General features: G+C 38.8%; 1 protein-coding gene across 1 annotated transcript; it reads left to right on the top strand.

Moving 5' to 3' along the window:
- Positions 1-285: 285 nt before the first annotated feature.
- LOC114242744 (xylosyl- and glucuronyltransferase LARGE1) lies at positions 286-17,756 on the top strand. The gene is made up of 13 exons (XM_089739755.1): positions 286-597; positions 2,051-2,296; positions 3,403-3,601; positions 4,368-4,582; positions 5,794-6,123; positions 7,831-7,983; positions 10,779-10,956; positions 11,607-11,737; positions 12,978-13,133; positions 14,345-14,536; positions 15,041-15,133; positions 15,545-15,675; positions 16,974-17,756. The coding sequence occupies exons 2-13, from the start codon at positions 2,069-2,071 to the stop codon at positions 17,116-17,118; spliced, it is 2,151 nt and encodes a 716-aa protein (XP_089595881.1). The 5' UTR covers positions 286-597; positions 2,051-2,068; the 3' UTR covers positions 17,119-17,756.
- The last annotated feature ends 389 nt before the right edge of the window (positions 17,757-18,145 follow it).

Below are 18,145 nucleotides of genomic sequence, written 5' to 3'. Positions count from 1 at the left end.
GAGTGTCACGCTGCCCAACACACATTTCTGCGTAGCTGGCTTTAGTGAGTCGAACAGAGAGTGCGTTGATGTGAAATTCAAATCGCTGCTCCTTGTTTCTCAGGCTCCACCAGAAAGACTATGAAAGTTATAGTAATTTCAAAGATAAATTAATTTATTTAGCTTTTTGCAAAAAAGACGTTCTCTGGCAAGTCTCGCCTTAAATATTAATTGATAACGTGTTCCGGAACCATTTGCCTATTCATTGAATAAACATGAAAAACAACACTGACAGAATCATGACGTCAGCTGCCAAAATCATTTTTACCACAAAATCCTCTAATGTCAAACTTTAAACAGAATATGGAAATGTAAATAAATAAAACGCAATGAATGTATATAGCTATAATTTATTAATAAATGTATCATGTTTAAAACGTCTGCGAATAATTAACAGCCGCTCATATTGATTGAAATGTAATTATGTAAAGTATTTAATAGCTATTGTTAACAAATACTTTATGGCTGAACAGCTGCAGTATATTTAAAATCTACAGTGGCAACTACCGCAGCACTGGATGAAGCAATTTGAAACATACAAAAATTATTTATTGGAAGGTAAGGAATTTTTTGCAGTAAATAAACCAATTTAAAACAAGATGGATAACTTTCGCATTATTGCGCATAATATTACGAAACAGACTGAAAATATAAATACGAAAATAATAAAAATTGGCCGTTTTCCTGTTAGGACCTCATTACGGTATGCCTGTAATGCATCCGGATAGGTCGATCCTTCGGTACCACCACACCAGCGGCATTAACTGCTTCAGATTGATACTGGTTCTTTGGAGTAGCTTTTTATGCATCTCTTCTTCCTATACGGCCTGCACAAAGGACTGTGTAATATCAATAAAAAGCTGTTTCGAAATAGGAGGTGGAAGTCTCCTAATTTAACTGCTGTCCACTCTTCAAGCTGCAACAGAAACAGGCAGGACCGTGGTGCTTATTCCGCTTTTTATTTCAATATGAAACTGGATAACTGTTTGATGCTCTGTTAAGTACTTAGTCAACAACTAGCCATTGTATTCTAACTACTTCAAAAATAGCATTTCATTTATAAGAGAAAACTTTAAATATTTATCAGTATTGATTGAAGCATAAAACAAACTTCTGGATATCTAATAATTTTCTGGTATTAGCTACCCTGAATTAGGTATTGTAGTCATTGTGGCCTAAAGGATAAGGTCCGGTGCAATCGTATCTAGCGATGCAACGGCGTTCCTGCAAGCAGGTACCAACTTTTCTAATGAAATATGTACTTAACAAATGTTCACGCTTGACTTCCACGGTAAAGGAATAACATTGTGTAATAAAAATCAAATCTGCAAAATCATAATTTGGTGGTAGGACCTCTTGTGAGTCCGCATGGGTAAGTACCACCACCCCACCTATTTCTGCCGTGAAGCAGTAATGCGTTTTAGTTTGTAGAGCGGGGCAGCCGTTGTAACTAGACTGAAACATTAGAACTTATATCATAAGATGGGTGGCACATTTACGTTGTAGATGTCTATGGGCCCCAGTAAGCACTAATATATAAAAATTATATCATAAGATAATAAAACTTATCTAAACAAGGTAAAGTTATAGGAAGGTAAAGGAAAAATATAACTATATTATGAAATTAGTTATTATAGCCAACTGTATAAATTATTTTATCGGAATATTACCTCCAAATTTAATAAACTTGTAAGGATTTAAGGAGAGTGGCAGTGGAGTATGTGGTTATTCCATATTAGTTCATGTATTTTATTATGTTTCCATGACTGCTTTTATGCATAAATATTATTACAGAATTTAAATTCTGCACAAAAAATAGAGAATCTGAGTCAGGTCAACATCACAGAACTCCTTGAGCTTGTTAGGGCCAACCGTTTGTTAGACAAAAAAATCTCCACTCTATTCGAAATATAATCAGATATTGATATTAATAAAATAATAGTTTGAGAACCTATGTCTTATAAATAATTGTTAATAGAAATTATATCTTCAAATTTAACTTTTATTACAGGCACAGTGACCATATGAAATGAATATTAGAACAAAAAACGTTCTGTCCTGTTTAGTTCTCCGGCCATGGCTAATAATGCCATTTGGCGTATGGATCGTTGTGTCCGTCATATATTATTGGTGGTTGATATCGAGGATAAGTGTACTGGAGTCGCAAAATAATGTATATAAAACACAGTTGACGTTATCACATCAAGCAATGAAAGAAATTTCAGTAGAATATACTACCACATATCAAGTTCCTGTTGTGAGTATAAGTACATTCATCTTTTAAGTATAGAAAAATGGATGTTGTGAGTATAATTACATTCATATTTTAAGTATAGGGTTAAATTTGCCCTTTTTTTAAAAACAGCATAACTCTTCCCAGCTTATACTGTCATTTATGTCTTGAAACTTGACTGTCTATAATTTGATTTTTAAAAAATATATTATATAATTCAGTTTGTCATGAACATTATATAGTTAATAGAACAAATAAAAAATATATTACCGCATAGTAACAGATACAGGAAAAAGCTAAATATTTCAAACATATTTTTTTTAATTCATATCTCTGTTTCGATATTACATATATTACATTTTTCAATTTTAACTATGAGATAACAATATGAATTTCTACAATCCAATAATGTAGATGGTCTGTTTTCCGTAATCAGACGTCCCTAAATTACACCTTTTTTCCAATTTTTTTCTGTAAAATTTACCTCTATATAAGTACTTCAACAAAAAGCTTTATCAATGGAATTACATTTTTCAACAAAATCAAACAATTCCAGTATTTCATCAAATTAATATAAAAGTACCTATGCATTGTTATGTGGAAAAGATAACATTTCTTATCATAGATATTGCGAGAAACTGAAAATCATGTTTGAATTGTAATCAAGTTTCATTTATGATCAGTTATTTTATTATTATTTGTTATCACTAGAGTTAGGCAATTCTAAGTCAAATAGTTGTTGAACTCTACAAAAATGCGAACCTGCAGTCAACCTTGAGAGAACTTTGCTGTATAACTCTTAATTATATTCTACAACAACTGCCCCATCCATCAAATCAAATTACACAAATAGGCAGGATTGTGATAGATAGAAGTATCGGTTTTAAAAATAAAATAAAGCAAGTTGTTTTAAGTTTTTAATGTGCAATAACAAAAATGAAATATTAAATAATAGTGATATCTTGTCTGTGCCCCTGGTATTGCTGATGTCCATAGGCAATGATGACCACTGACCATGGAGCGAACTAAATGTATCTATCTACAAATTCAATTTAAAAAACCAGGTCAATCTTTGTTTTTCTTAATCAATAATATGATTTAAAATTATCATAACAATTAAAAAATTTCAGATACCAGATTCTATAGGCACCTTGTGTGAAACAATTCATATAGCATTAGTTTGTATGGGTAAATGTACGAGACTGATCACTCCTATGTTTAAATCGTTGTTACACAACAGACAGAATCCGTTACATTTTCACATGGTCGTGGATAATACTGCTGAGCACACAGTCGCTGTGCTATTTGATACTTGGATGCTACCTGACGGTGAGTTGAATGAGAATTAAAAACGTATCACCTAATTATTGCAATAACTTTAATATGATTGAAACTAGGAATTTTCCAGTCGTTATAGTTTTTCTCTGAATGTGTTGCTATTATGCACTAGCTGGTATTGTTAGCCATTTAACTAAAAACTATCCCCACATGCTACTCGACATTCATATAAATAATATGTAGTGTCCTAAAGGATATGACGCTGATTGAAAGTCATTCATGAAGGGACGTTAAGTACCTATTTTATTTTTAAAAAAAAACCGGGTCTGAGCGACATAGTCACATCACATCGCTTAATACTGGTACACGAAGAACACTTTAGGTCACAGCGACTTAACATATTTTATGTCTTATCCGCACACGAATCAATATTAAAGCAATAGATCTCTTACCCCAATCCAAGAATCTAACTCTGATGATGATCATCATGACGGTGATGACACCCTATATTGAGTTGCAGGAAATAATAACACATTATTACATTTGTACTGGTGGTAGGAACTCTTGTGAATCCGCGCGGGTGGGTACCACCACCTTGCCTATTTCTGCCGTGATGCAGTAATGCGTTTCGATCTGAAGGGTGGGGCAACCTTTGTAACTGTACTTGAGACCTTAGAACTTATATCTCAAGGTGGGTGACGCATTTACGTCGTAGATGTCTATGGGCTCCAGTAACCACTTAAGACCAGGTGGACTGTGAGCTCGTCCACGCATCTAAGCAATAAAAAATAAAAAACATGCTTTATTTGTGTTTCAGTAAAATACACATGCTACAACGCGCAGAATCGGTTGTCCGAGGTCAGATGGATCCCCAACAGTCATTATTCCGGTGTATACGCTCTGGTCAAGCTGTTGTTCCCGGATATCCTGCCAGAGAACCTGGACCGGATCATTGTGTTGGACTCGGACTTGACCTTTCTCAGTGACGTAGCCGAACTCTGGAGGATGTTCAGGAACATGACCAACGAACAGGTGCGTGACGAATTCATGTATACTGAATTATACGTTTTCAATACATTCTGAATCGATTTTGTTTCACTATACTGTAATTATGATATTTAATACATACATACAAGGTTCAGAATCGAAGTGAGAATAAGCCACTTCTCAAAAGAAAACAATGTTAATTTGAAAAATGACTGAATTGAGTAGATGATGTTACTGGTGGTAGGACCTCTTGTGAGTCCGCGCGAGTAGGTACCAACGCCCTGCCTATTTCGGCCGTGAAGCAGTAATGCGTTTCGGTTTGAAGGGCGGGGCAGCCGTTGTAACTATGCTTAAGACCTTAGAACTTATATCTCAAGGTGGGTGGCGCATTTACGCTATAGATGTCTATATGGGCTCCAGTAACCAGTAAACACCAGGTCGGCTGTGAGCTCGTCCACCCATCTAAGCAATAAAAAAAAAAGATCACTAAACAAGCTCACTGTCTTTGTTTTGTAAAGTAAAACTATAATACAATACAATACAATACGAAAACTGCAAGAACCGGTAGTTTTCATAATTCCGCCAACCGTCTGTGTGCTTAGTGTGAGTTTTTGAACGTTCTCGATAACGTAAAAGTTAACTTAAATTTGTATGGAGTTGGAACGTTTGCCTACGTTTGCCGCTAGGGGCGCTGTTCAAACTCCATACAAATTTTAGTTAACTTTTACGCTATCGAGAACGTTAAAAAACTCGCACTAAGCGCACTAGAGACACGGTCGAAGCCTCAATTGGATTGTACAATGATTGTTTTATAAAGTAGTACCTTGCGGCGGTACCTAACCCTGTGGGTTCACTTATAATTACGTTTTAAATGAATATATATTATTTTGCCTAAGTATGTATTTATAATAATTAGAGTAAATGTTTAGTTTGTTTTTTTAGAACAACAAAAACTTATTAACCATACTCATATTTATACTAATATATAAATCTACAGTGGTTTTGACGGATATTCCGTTATAACTACTAAACCGTGCATCCGATTGAATTGAAACTTGGTATCCATGTAGGAAATATATGTACTTAATGGATAGGCTAATATTTATATGAGTGTTGGACTCCCTACACCAATTGCGGGGGCGTTAATGATAACAATCTTTGTGAGGGGGAGAAATAATAATGTTAATTTCAAATGCCCAGCGAAGCGGACGGGTACAGCTAGTACTATATATAATAAAAATATTTACATCCATCAGTTTATAGGTTTGGTGGAGAACGAAAGCAATTGGTATTACGACACGGCGAAGCGATGGCCCGCCCTGGGTAGGGGCTTCAACACCGGCCTGATGCTGCTGGACTTGAAAAAGATCAAAACGAACATAGACTGGACTGATCTATGGCAGAACGCCATTAAGGAGAACATAGAGTCGCTGAAGCAGACGACCCTCGCCGACCAGGACATTATCAATGCCATCATCAAGAAACATCCCAATTACGTTTATAAAATTGAGTGTCAGTACAATGTGCAAATGTCGACGAAGACACTGTCCAAAAATTGTTATCGCGAAAATAAGAATAATGTTAAGGTGAGTAAGTTGTATTTAATAAACCGACAATAAAACACTGGCGATCGGTTATCAAAAAATTCTTAGCTATAATTCTTTGGTCACACTGCTTGACGGCAACCAGACAACCTTGAAAAATTGGTTGTGGTGAGCAAGGTAGAAGGGAAAAGACCCCCGACCGGTTACCAAACCTTTGGTCAGATTAGGTAGCCTTGATCACCGGACTCTGTTACAACTGCCCTGAGGTAACAGGTAAACCGAACGAAATGGAATATGATGGTACAAAGAGCCACGAAGGCCTTTCAAGGAATAGACCTTCAGCAATGCCAGTATGCCAGAATGCCACTATTGCCCGTATGCCACTAATGCCAATATGCCACTATTGCCCGTATGCCACTAATGCCAATATGCCACTATTGCCCGTATGCCACTAATGCCAATATGCCACTATTGCCCGTATGCCACTAATGCCAATATGCCACTGTTGCCAATATGCCCGTATGCCACTGCTGCCAGTATGCCCGTATGCCACTAATGCCAGTATACCAGTTGCCACTAACAAGAAAACTCTTAGGAAGTATACACACATGTGAGTTGGTCATGATGTCCCGGAGTAGTCTACATAGTTATAATACAGAATCATTTCTGACCTAATCAGTGAGGATTCATTGCTGAATGTATCCTTCAGTATAATTTTTCCTAACTAACCGAAACTATTTTACAAGGTTAGAGTTACTTACATATAGACCATAATAATTGTACTTGTTATTTCTACAAACATATATATAGTTAACCGAATTCTTAAAATTTAGATATTTTATTACATTTTCCTCTTAAATTTTAGATACTTGTAATTGTGCATAAAAACTTGTAAATCTAACTCTAACGTTAATGTATCTTGAGGTTTCAAATACCAAAAAACATACCTTATACTTGTCAGCTGATCTGAGATGTGAAATAAAACCAAAACAGATGTATTCCATATGATACAATTTGATAGTCGGAAATCGATAAAGAAACTTTGACTGCCAAAGATAATGCAATTCGGATAACGCCAAATACCAATCAGAATCAGTAGGCAGCGGCTTGGCTCTACCCCTGGCATTGCTGAAGTCCATGGGCGACGGTAGCCACTCACCATCAGGTGGGCCGTATGACCGTCTGCCTACAAAGGCAATAAGAAAATTAAAAAAATCCATGATGTCATATGTGACCAAATGTTGCCCATTTATTTAGCCCCAAGTGACGTCATAGGTTGAGTTAGGCTTGGCAAAGATTACTCAGCTCTTCAGAACAAGAGTTCTCCGATTCCGTATAATATTTACCAAAATAGATGACTGTCAAAATAGTTTTTAAATCTATACATATAAATAAAATTAGAGTGTCTGTTTTTAGTATTGAAATAACCGCTTTTTACTACATGCATATTATGAATATATATACGGTACATACACCAAAATAACATTTTTTACAATTTTTGTCTGTCTGTCTGTCTGTTTGTTCCGGCTAATCTCTGGAACGGCTGCACCGATTTTGATGAGACTTTCACTAATTGGTAGCTGATGATATAAGGAGTAACTTCGGCTACTTTTTTTTAGACAAGCCTCGCCCGTTATTGTCGTACCGCGCGCAACATGGCGGGCTTCGCCTATCAACAATAACATTTAATGTTTCAGAAGCGAAGCGAGGGCGGGTCGCTAGTTTAAAATAAGTTTATTATTTTTTTAGGTCGTTCACTGGAATTCTCCAGCGAAGTACAATATAAAGATCAGAGACGCGAACTATTTCCGTAATCTATATCAGAGCTATGTTAATTTTGACGGGAATCTGTTGAGGGAGAAACTACATACGTGCAGTCAGAATGAAGCGCTGACTAATAAGGTATGTGACTTTTGTATCCAAATCGACGTCCTTATAAAGGCGTCCCGCAGACTTCAATAGTGACTGGCCCTAAATATTTACGATACCATCTATATAGTGTTTTTTTCCAGCTTTATACACAAAAGCCCGGACGGGTTAGTTATATTTACTAGCTGACCCGGCAAACGTTGTTTGGCCATATATAAGATTTCTAGGGAATTTCTAGTGTAGAAAAAAAAACTAACTTATTGTAAGCGTGTAAGGATCTCGTAAATATGTGAAAGAGGCATGTAGCGCTGTGAACGATGAGGGAATATAAAAATAACAAAACCTCATTAACCACATAGTGCCGCATTATAACAAAAAAATTGTCCAAAAAATAAAAAATAAATATTTGGGGTTGGACAACCCTTACCACTTAGGGGTATGAAAAAAATATATTATATTCTCAGACCTACTGGACACGCATATAAAACTTCCTAAAAATCGGTCAAACCGTTTCGGAGGAGTATGGTAACAACATTGAGAATTTTATATATTAGATATCCCTATTTCTGCAGTAAAGCGGATTCGGTTTGAAGGGTGGGGCAGCCGTTGTACTGTAACAATGAAACTTAGAACCCATATCTCAAGGTGGGTGGGGATTTTACGTTGTTGATGCCTTAGGGCTCCGATAGCCACCTAATATCAGGTGGGACCGTGAGCTCCCTCTCCTGTCTAAGCTATAAATGAAAAATAATAATTAAATGAAATATTTTCGTAAAAGCATAATTGAAATTGTATTTCGGTATAACGTAGCAAGACTGTTTCTAAATAATAATCTAATATTAGGATGAGTGGGTGTCTTGTGACTACATATAGCTATCTCACTCGCACGTCTGCACTTAGGCAGTGACGTCACAAACCATAATAAACTTTCTTTTTTAATATATTTCTAAGTTAATGATAATGCCAATTACAGTATTGTTGCTAGCTGAAGCTCGCATATAGCAGTCAATTTATTTATTTAAAATGTCATGAATATTTAAATGAATATATTATTTCTACAAATGTGACAATCTAAATTTTATACAATACTTATAATTAAGGAATGAGCATTTTCAATTAAAAGCACCATTATTTCTTAAAATACAGTAAACGAGTAATGATAAAACCCCTTTTATCGTTACTCGCTTCGCTTCGCTGGGCAATTAAGATTAACATTATTATTTATTGTCATTATAATTAGGGAGTCCAACACACTCATATAAATATTAGCCTATCCATTAAGTACATATATTTTCTACATGGATACCAAGTTTCAAGTCAATCAGATGCATGGTTCAGTAGTTATAACGGAAAATCCGTAAAAACCACTGTACCTAGTCAGGTCATAAATTCTGTCACATGTTTAATGTAAAATAATTGAAACAAGTTTATTCATTATGTAACCATTCATATACCAAAATGAACTTAACAAAACATAGATTCTTATGACACTAAAGTTTATTCAAAATGACCTCCGTGGTTTTGAATACAGGCCTTCAATCTGCGCGGCCAGTCGTCTATCGCAGCACGAACGAGGTCCATGTCAATATCGGCGGCTGCCTTAATCAAGGATGTCTTGAGTGACTCCAAATTGGGATGAGGCTTTTAGCACGCCTTTTCCTCCAAGTGTTGCCATATCTTGTAATCTAACGGATTCAAATCTGGACTGGAGGAGGGCCAGTCTTCGTGCCGGATGAAGTCGATTTCACGCGCCGCCAGCCAGTCTTGTGTGCTCTTCGCTCTATGAGCTGGCGCCGAATCTTGTTGGAATACCCAGTGCCTGTTATTGAACATGGTATGAGAAACAGGTTCCACAAGGTTCGTCAGGACTGTATTTTGATACACAACTGCATTCGTTTTTACACCTTTCTCACAAAAATGTACCTCTGTTAAGCCCCAATAAGAAACTCCCAACCATACCATGAGCGAGGATGGAAAATGACCTCGTTGGACACGCGGAATACGGTTGCTCGCTTCTTCACTACTGTGTGCGTACACCTTATCATTTTGTTTGTTGTAGCTCTCTTCTACGGTAAAAATTTTTTCATCCGAAAAAAGAATTTCCCGATTTTTTTTTCCCGCGTATCGCTTCAACAAAGCGCCGCATCTCTTCAGTCTTAGGTCCATTAGACGAGCATTCAAACGATGTCCTGTTTTTCTTCGATATGCCCGAAGCCCTAAGTCTTCATTTAACACCCTTTTCACCGTGGTTCTGCTTAACCCCATCTGAAGGGCCAACAGTTTCTGCTTACGTTTGGGATTTCTTTGAATTCGCGCCTTCACAGCTTTTATCACTGCTGGAGTCCTAACAGACCGAGGGCGACCACTTCTTGACCTGTCATCTACACTAGAGTCTTCATTGTATCGTTTGATGGTACGATAAACGAATCTTTTGGTTATATTAAAATTTTTCAGTATGTAAAAAATTTGAATTGGCGCGTAACCGCAACGATGCAACGCAATAACTGCAACACGGTCTTCTTTAAGCGTCCACTCCATATTTAAAAATGAGTAAAATTCTAAAAGTATACATTTTTATTTTCATGAACAATTCGAAATTCGAATTCAATAAACTTTTTTGTGGCCAGCATTCTAAAAGAAAAGTTTTTACTGTGTGACAATACTTATGACCTGACTAGTTATATTAGTATAGATTTAGAAAAAATTCTCACAGTGGAGAGTTTAGGCCTTATAGCATCCTTGTCTCAAGTATGAATACTCTATATATTAAGGAACTATGCCTAACGATGCCAAACAATGCCTTACTATGCCTCTTTTTTTAATTTCAGATAAATTACTCCGATCTGTGTGTTAGTTTTCGTTCGGCTCAGAACATTAAGCTGCGTACTCATTTGTACTACATGGACTACAGCTACAATAATATCGACGACTTCGACGTCACGTTAGTTCTGCAGCTGTCCATGGACAGACTGCAGTTTCTGGAGAGACTTGTCAATCATTGGGAAGGTATTTTTTTAATTGTAACGTGTAATGTGTGAAGTCTTATAAGCGGATTGTGACAAACTATTCAAAATGAATTTGAAGTTTTAAGTTATTGCATAGGCAGCGGCTTAGCTCTATCCCTGCCATTGCTGACGTCTATTAGCGACGGTAACCACTCACCATCAAATGGACCGTACGCCCGTCTGCCTACACGGGCAATAATAAAAAAAACACGTGTGGCACTCGGGGACTGCCGCGGTAAAGCTATTGCATAGCATTTTTTATCAACTTATGCAAATATAATTAGACAATATTAATTTAAGTTTAAAACAATAATAAAATAAGACCAAGTTATATTTATAAACATTAACAAAAGCAAAAAATTAACTGTCCCCTTCACACTCTTAAGCTAGACCGCGCGAGTGAGCGATGGACAGACTTCTCATGATGCGCATGCAGTGTGACGTCACGCCACGCGCTTATTCACAAACACTACACAAGCGCAACGTGTGAATGTGTTGAACGCGAGCTACATGGTAGGCGAAGTGTGGGGTGTTAGGTTTTATTTTCGTTACGGAATTTCTTGATTCGGCGCCGCGCTCAAAGCCCGCGATAAAAGTATGCATTAGCTTAAAAACACTTCAAAACGTGAATAGATTTTAATCAAATTTTAGGTCCGTTAAGTGCAGCGATATATTTGTCGGACTGTGACGTCACAAAGCTGGAGAGCTTCACGCGGGACTGGTCGGACACGCTAAGCTCCCGGAAGAACATCGGATACCACTTAGTATTCAAACATGATTCGGTTAGTAGCATCTCTGATTTTTTTTATTGCTCAGATGGGTGAACGAACTCACAGCCCACCTGGTGTAAAGTCGTTACTGGAGCTCATAGATATCTATAACGTAAATGCGCCACCCACCTTAAGATATAAGTTCTAAGGCCTCAAGTATAGTTACAACGGCTGCCCCACCCTTCAAACCGAAACGCATTACTGCTTCACGGCAGAAATAAGCGGGGTGGTGGTACCTACCCGTGCCGACTTACAAGAGCTCCTACCACCAGTAAAAATTTCTTAACAGGTTCTAAAATTCCTTACACTGAAGGAAGATTTAAAAAAAAACAATTGAAATTCATTATTGAAACCATTAACTAGGTATCGAAATTGCAATTATAAAGCCGAATGTAATTCATTATTTGAAATGAGTTTTTAAAACAGAATTAAGCATGTCACAAAGTTGAACGTTTCTAATAGTTAACAGTAATCATTATTATTTACGAACAATTATGATAGTAAATCTTATTGAATATTACATTAATTTAAAAAAAATGATAAGTGATATAATTTAACAATAAATAATAAATATTACAACTCGTCAGCAAACTAATATTTATATGAATGACAGTTTTATTATTATTTTAAACTTGGATAATGTAAAAGATTTAAAGTTGCTTAAGACAATAAAATAGAGCAATTAGTTTCGTTTGACCGATTTCAAAATAAGGTTTCTCAATTAGGTTGTATTTTTTTGAAGTTATACTTCTTTAGGCGCGTTATGAAAAATTGATGAGAGTGAAATTATACGATGCGCGCGCACCGTGACACAAAATTAACAGAATGAAGTTGCCCACTAAATCGCTCATTACAATACGACCGACGTAACTTGGCGAGTCTGAATATAGCCGCAGGTGAACTTTTGCGCATGTGCATTTGTAAAAAAAAAGTGTTATTAGCATTCATTTTTTAGTAATATAAATGACAAAATTATTATTTAATATAATTCATACTAAATATTATTAAATTATTAACGTTAAATATTTATTATTAATTATTTAATATTAAAAAAAAAAATGAAAATAAAGTATAACTTCTTACGCGCGTACATAAGTACACGCACCCTTTTTCTTTGTTTTGCGTCAATTCAAAACTTTCCTCTAGATGAACCGATTAAGATGATGATAAATAATAATGTTAATTTTAAATGCCCAACGAAGCGGACGGGTACAGCTAGTCTCAAATAAATGTGTCATTTGTATTCGTCCAGGTACATTACCCGGTGAATTATCTCCGTAACGTCGCGCTGGAGAATGTGAACACGCCCTACGTGTTCCTCATGGACGTCGACTTCGTCCCAATGGCGGGCCTGTACCAACATCTCAGGGACGCGATACGACTCATAAACCCTTATCCACAGAAAAAGGTACGATGAGAGTGAAAACTTTTTTTTGGAACATATTAGTGTACTTACATCAAAACTTAAATATAATTGCGTAATCGTAGTCTGGGACTTTTGTAGCGATGCGCGATTTGAAACTTGATGAAACGAAAAAGCGACACTAAAAAGGAACTTTATAGCATCATATTAATACTCTTTACTCTTTGCATATAAAGCGTTACGGCCAGTCACTGTCATGTTTCTATTATCTATACATATAAATAAAATTGGAGTGTCTGTTTGGAATATTGAAATAATCGCTTTTTACTAAATGCCACCAACCACCCACCTTGAGATATAAGTTCTAAGGTCTCAGTACAGTTACAACGGCTGCCCCACCCTTCAAGCCGAAACGCAATACTGCTTCACGGCAGAAATATGGCAGGGCGGTGGAGCCTACCCGCGCGGACTCACAAGAGGTCCTACCACCAGTAATTACGCAAATAATAATTTTGCGGGTTTGGATTTTTCATTGCACCTTCACCGTGTTAGTCAATCGTGAACATTTGTTAAGTACTATTTCATTAGAAAAATTGGTACTTGTCAGCGGGATTCGAATGCCGTTGCATCGCTCGATACGAATGCACCGGATATCTTATCATTCTTATCCTTTAGGCCACGACGACTTTAATAGTACATTGTGCTATTTGCAAACACGCGGGATGAGATGTCCTACTTTTTTCTCGCGGTGCACATATTATTTTTTCTCCTACGAGGCCGAAAGCTCGTGGAGTACCGAGCCGGGGTCCAGGAGCGAAGCTCCGGTGTGGTCCAGGGGCGAAGCCCTGGCAGGGGGTAGGGGGGGCGGAGCACCCCCATACTAGTAAAAAAACAATTTAACAATTTTTTTATTTTTAAATAAACTACTACTAATTGAATAAGAACTGTCTGATGAACTCATCTTTGTTTAATACTTCACTATTAAATTTTATTGCCTTTTCTTTATTTCACTTTTACACCAAACACAATATTGCAAATTACCAGAGCACAACAATGGCGGAGAATTTTAGGTGCGGGAGAGCAAACGTAGACACTAACGCGCATGCGCACTTGTACCCAGGGAGGAAAAGTTACACTTTCTTCCCTGTACAGCGAGACGAAAACCGAACTTTCGGCGTAGGTAGGAGAAAAAAGTACAAACCGATACAGCCCCTCGGGGTGAGTAGCATGGGTAGAGGAAACGGATTGTGTCGCAGTGTCTGGTGGTGCCCGCGTTCGAGACGCAGCGGTACCGCGCGTCCGTGCCGCGCGACAAGGCGGCGCTGCTGGCGCGGCTGGCGGCGCGGCACGGCGCCGGGGACGTCGCGCCCTTCCGCACCCGGGAGTGGCCGCGGGGACACCGGGCCACCAACTACACGAGGTGGATGACCGCCACTGCGCCTTATGAGGTCAGTTAGTTGACGTGCGTGCGTGCGTGCTTGTGCGTACGTGCGTGCGTGCGTGTGTATGTGTACGTATGTGTGTGTGTGTGTGCGTCTAGGAGCAGTAGTAGTAGTAGTTTTGCTTCACTAACTGTATTAGGTATGCACTGACATGAAGGATGGGTAACACAGTGAGTATGAATATGTACTGCCCGCAGTTTCCGAGATTGCCGAAGTATCTCCGAACGTGTTTTGGTGGGAAAATCAAACAAAGCTGCACATAGCTTCATGGGTTCATCTTCCAAGAACTCCACTGAATGAGTCTCAATAAATAACCACCACTTTACTGAAACCATATCTCGTCTCGTACAGTTTCATTTAATTTTATCCCTTTTGATTGAAATCTTAAATTAATAACAAAACGTTAAGAGAAAATATGAAACTTGGTTTAAAAGACTGGTTGCCACGTCCAAAATTATATTTAAAAAAAAAAATATGAACCACCCTGATGATGATCCCAATTGGTTGTAGGTGGAGTGGGAGTCTGACTACGAGCCCTACCTGGTGGTGCACCGGTCGGTGCCTAAATACGACACCAGATTCTCGGGCTTCGGCTGGAACAAGGCGAGTATCAAAATTATATTTTCACTCGCGAATATAAGCTGTATGCATTGAGACATTAGGTTGAATTATCTCCATTTCGAGAAAGCGGCACAACACGAGAACCCTCTCGTCGTGACTGCCGGTAACTGCATTCCCGATCCTGCAGGAAAACAGTCGACATCGCCCCAAACACGTCATTTCGGATCCTCCCGAACCACTAACGGTACTTTTAGGTACTTCAAGCACAGGTCACCGTTCGACGAGTAAATGAATCCACAGACAGCCCACTGAGTTTCTCGCCGAATCTTCTCTAGAGGATCGCGTTTCCGATCCGGTGGTAGATTCTGCGAAGCACGGCTCTTGCTAGGACTAGTAGGGCTAGACCTTTCAGTCTCGTGTTGCTGCTAACGTATGACCGTGTCTGCGGCACAGGTGTCGCACAGCGTGGAGCTGCGCGCGACCGGGCACCGCGCGCTCGTGCTGCCGGCCGCCTTCCTCGTGCACACGCCGCACGCGCCCTCGCCCGACATCACCGCCTTCCGCGCCGACCCGCACTACCGCGTGTACGTACCGACACCCCCCCACACACGCACACTACACCCCCCTCCGTCCTAGATTCTTAGATTTGTGGACGAGCTCGCGGCCTACCTGGTGTTAATGGATCCCATAGAAATTTACAGCGTAAATGCCGCCACCCACTTCGAGTTCTAAGGTCTCAGTATAGTAGTAACAGCGGCTACTATACTGCATTACTGCTTCACGGCAGTAATAGACTAGAAAACCCCCAAATTAAACCGTAAAACGTTCATCCGCAGTGCGTTTCCAGATAAATTTTTTGCCACGTACCATCCGCCTTTGGAATGAGCTTCCCTGCACGATGCTTCCCGAGCGCTATGACATGTTCTTTTTCAAACGAAGCTTGTCGAAAGTCCTTAACGGTAGGCAGCGACTCGGCTTTGCCCCTGGCATTGCTGGATTCCATGAGCGACAGTAATCACTCATCATCAGGTCGGCCGTATGCTCGTCTGTCTAGAAGGGTAATAAAAAAGAACAAACAAAAAGTAATTTTGATAAAAAAAAAAATATCGGTTTAAATTAAATTGCCTAGTACTAAGTGGTGGCCGATGAATAAGGCTCACGACGCGAATTACGCCATTCGCCTTGAGACACGTGGAAGGAGTGGCAATGACATTGTCACAGGCCAAATGATGGTGTCCTCTCAGACATTTTCGAATGACCGATAACATTGACAGAAAGAATGAGTGAGCGAACGATTGAGTGTATTAGTGAACGAATGCTATTAGGCATTTGATAGTCTGTGCCACATTTGGCGTTGCGGCTACACATCCCAAGAATTGTATTCCAATTAACAATTCAAATGTCTACGTATAAAACAATACTTGATTTGATTTGAGTCGATTTAAGTTGGTTTATTTATGTCTACGGCTCGCGAAAACCAAAGTAATAACTAAAATTCCTAACCATTATATCATTATTCTTTCCTATCACCCTCTGCTGGGGTGTAGGGCTCTTTTTTTTTATTGCTTAGATGGGTGGACGAGCTCACAGCCCACCTATTGTTAAGTGGTTTCTGGAGCCCATAGACATCTACAACGTAAACGCGCCATCCACCTTGAGATAACAGTCTAAGGTCTTAGTATAGTTACACTGTCCCACCCTTCAAACCGAAACAAACACATTACTGCTTCACGGCAGAAATAGACGGGGTGGTGGTACCTGCCCGTGCGGACTCAAAAGAGGTCCTACCACCACGGCTCTAATAAAATCCTTCCATTTACATCCAACACGTTACATACAACCATTATGTAATTAGATCTGAGCTGTTATTATCTGAATACAGCTGTCTCGCGTTGCTGAAACAAGAATTCATGGACGACCTGAGCAGGAAATATAACATGACCCTGGGAGGACCTTCGAAATCGGACAATGTGTACCTCGGACAGGCCAAGAGCTTGCTACTGAACCAGGCTAAGGAGTTGCCTTAGGTGACCAGCGAAAATTCGCGCATTCGGCTGTGATCCGTTTAAGACTCATTGTGGTACCAAAAATTACGATAGTCTCAATCATATCGACGCTTGAAAGGCAAACGTGACTAAGCGACAATAACTGCTTTGTACATAAATGATAGGCAATAACCATATTCGATGCGCAAAAAAAATTATATATCTAGGTCTATTAAAAATCATTTCAATCCTACAGCTAGATTCGTTAAAATAGAATTTTTTTCAGGTATTTCAACTTAAAATTAATCTACTGTAAAGTTCACGCATTGTCGCTTAGTTATGTTTATCTTTTTTTTTTTTTTTTTTTATTGCTTAGATGGGTGGACGAGCTCACAGCCCACCTGATGTTAAGTGGTTACTGGAGCCCATAGACATCTACAACGTAGACGCGCCACCCACCTTGAGATACAAGTTCTAAAGTCTCAGTATAGTTACAACGGCTACCCCACCCTTCAAACCGAAACGCATTACTGCTTCACGGCAGAAATAAGCAGGGCGGTGGTACCTATCCGCGCGGACTCACAAGAGGTCCTACCACCAGTAATTACGCAAATTATAATTTTGCGGGTTTGATTTTTATTACACGATGTTATTCCTTCACCGTGGAAGTCAATCGTGAACATTTGTTGAGTACATATTTGATTAGAAAAATTGGTACCCGCCTGCGGGATTCGAACACCGTTGCATCGCTTCAACACGAATGCACCGGACGTCTTATCCTTTAGGCCACGACAAGCGTCGAATTATGTTATTTAAAACGCATCAAATTAACAAATTAAGGCTTTCCGTGATAAATTATGAAGTGTGTTCACGAGCGCTCACGAACGCTCATACGCTAAAAGCTTTTATAGACATCGAGAAATGTCTTTGACCGACCGGGAACCGAAGCCGGGCGCCATGGTAAGGCTGTCCGCCACTAATGAGGTGATCGTTCAGGGATGCTATCTAAAAATTCATTAATTGGTCTTTCATGTCGATTAATTGTAGTCTGCCATCAAATTACTATAAA

Source organism: Bombyx mandarina, chromosome A1 (genome assembly GCF_030267445.1).
Source record: "Bombyx mandarina strain Sakado chromosome A1, ASM3026744v2".
In the NCBI taxonomy this organism is placed as follows: domain Eukaryota; kingdom Metazoa; phylum Arthropoda; class Insecta; order Lepidoptera; family Bombycidae; genus Bombyx; species Bombyx mandarina.
Note: the sequence above shows the minus strand (reverse complement) of the source record. Positions and strands in the feature narration are given on the sequence as shown.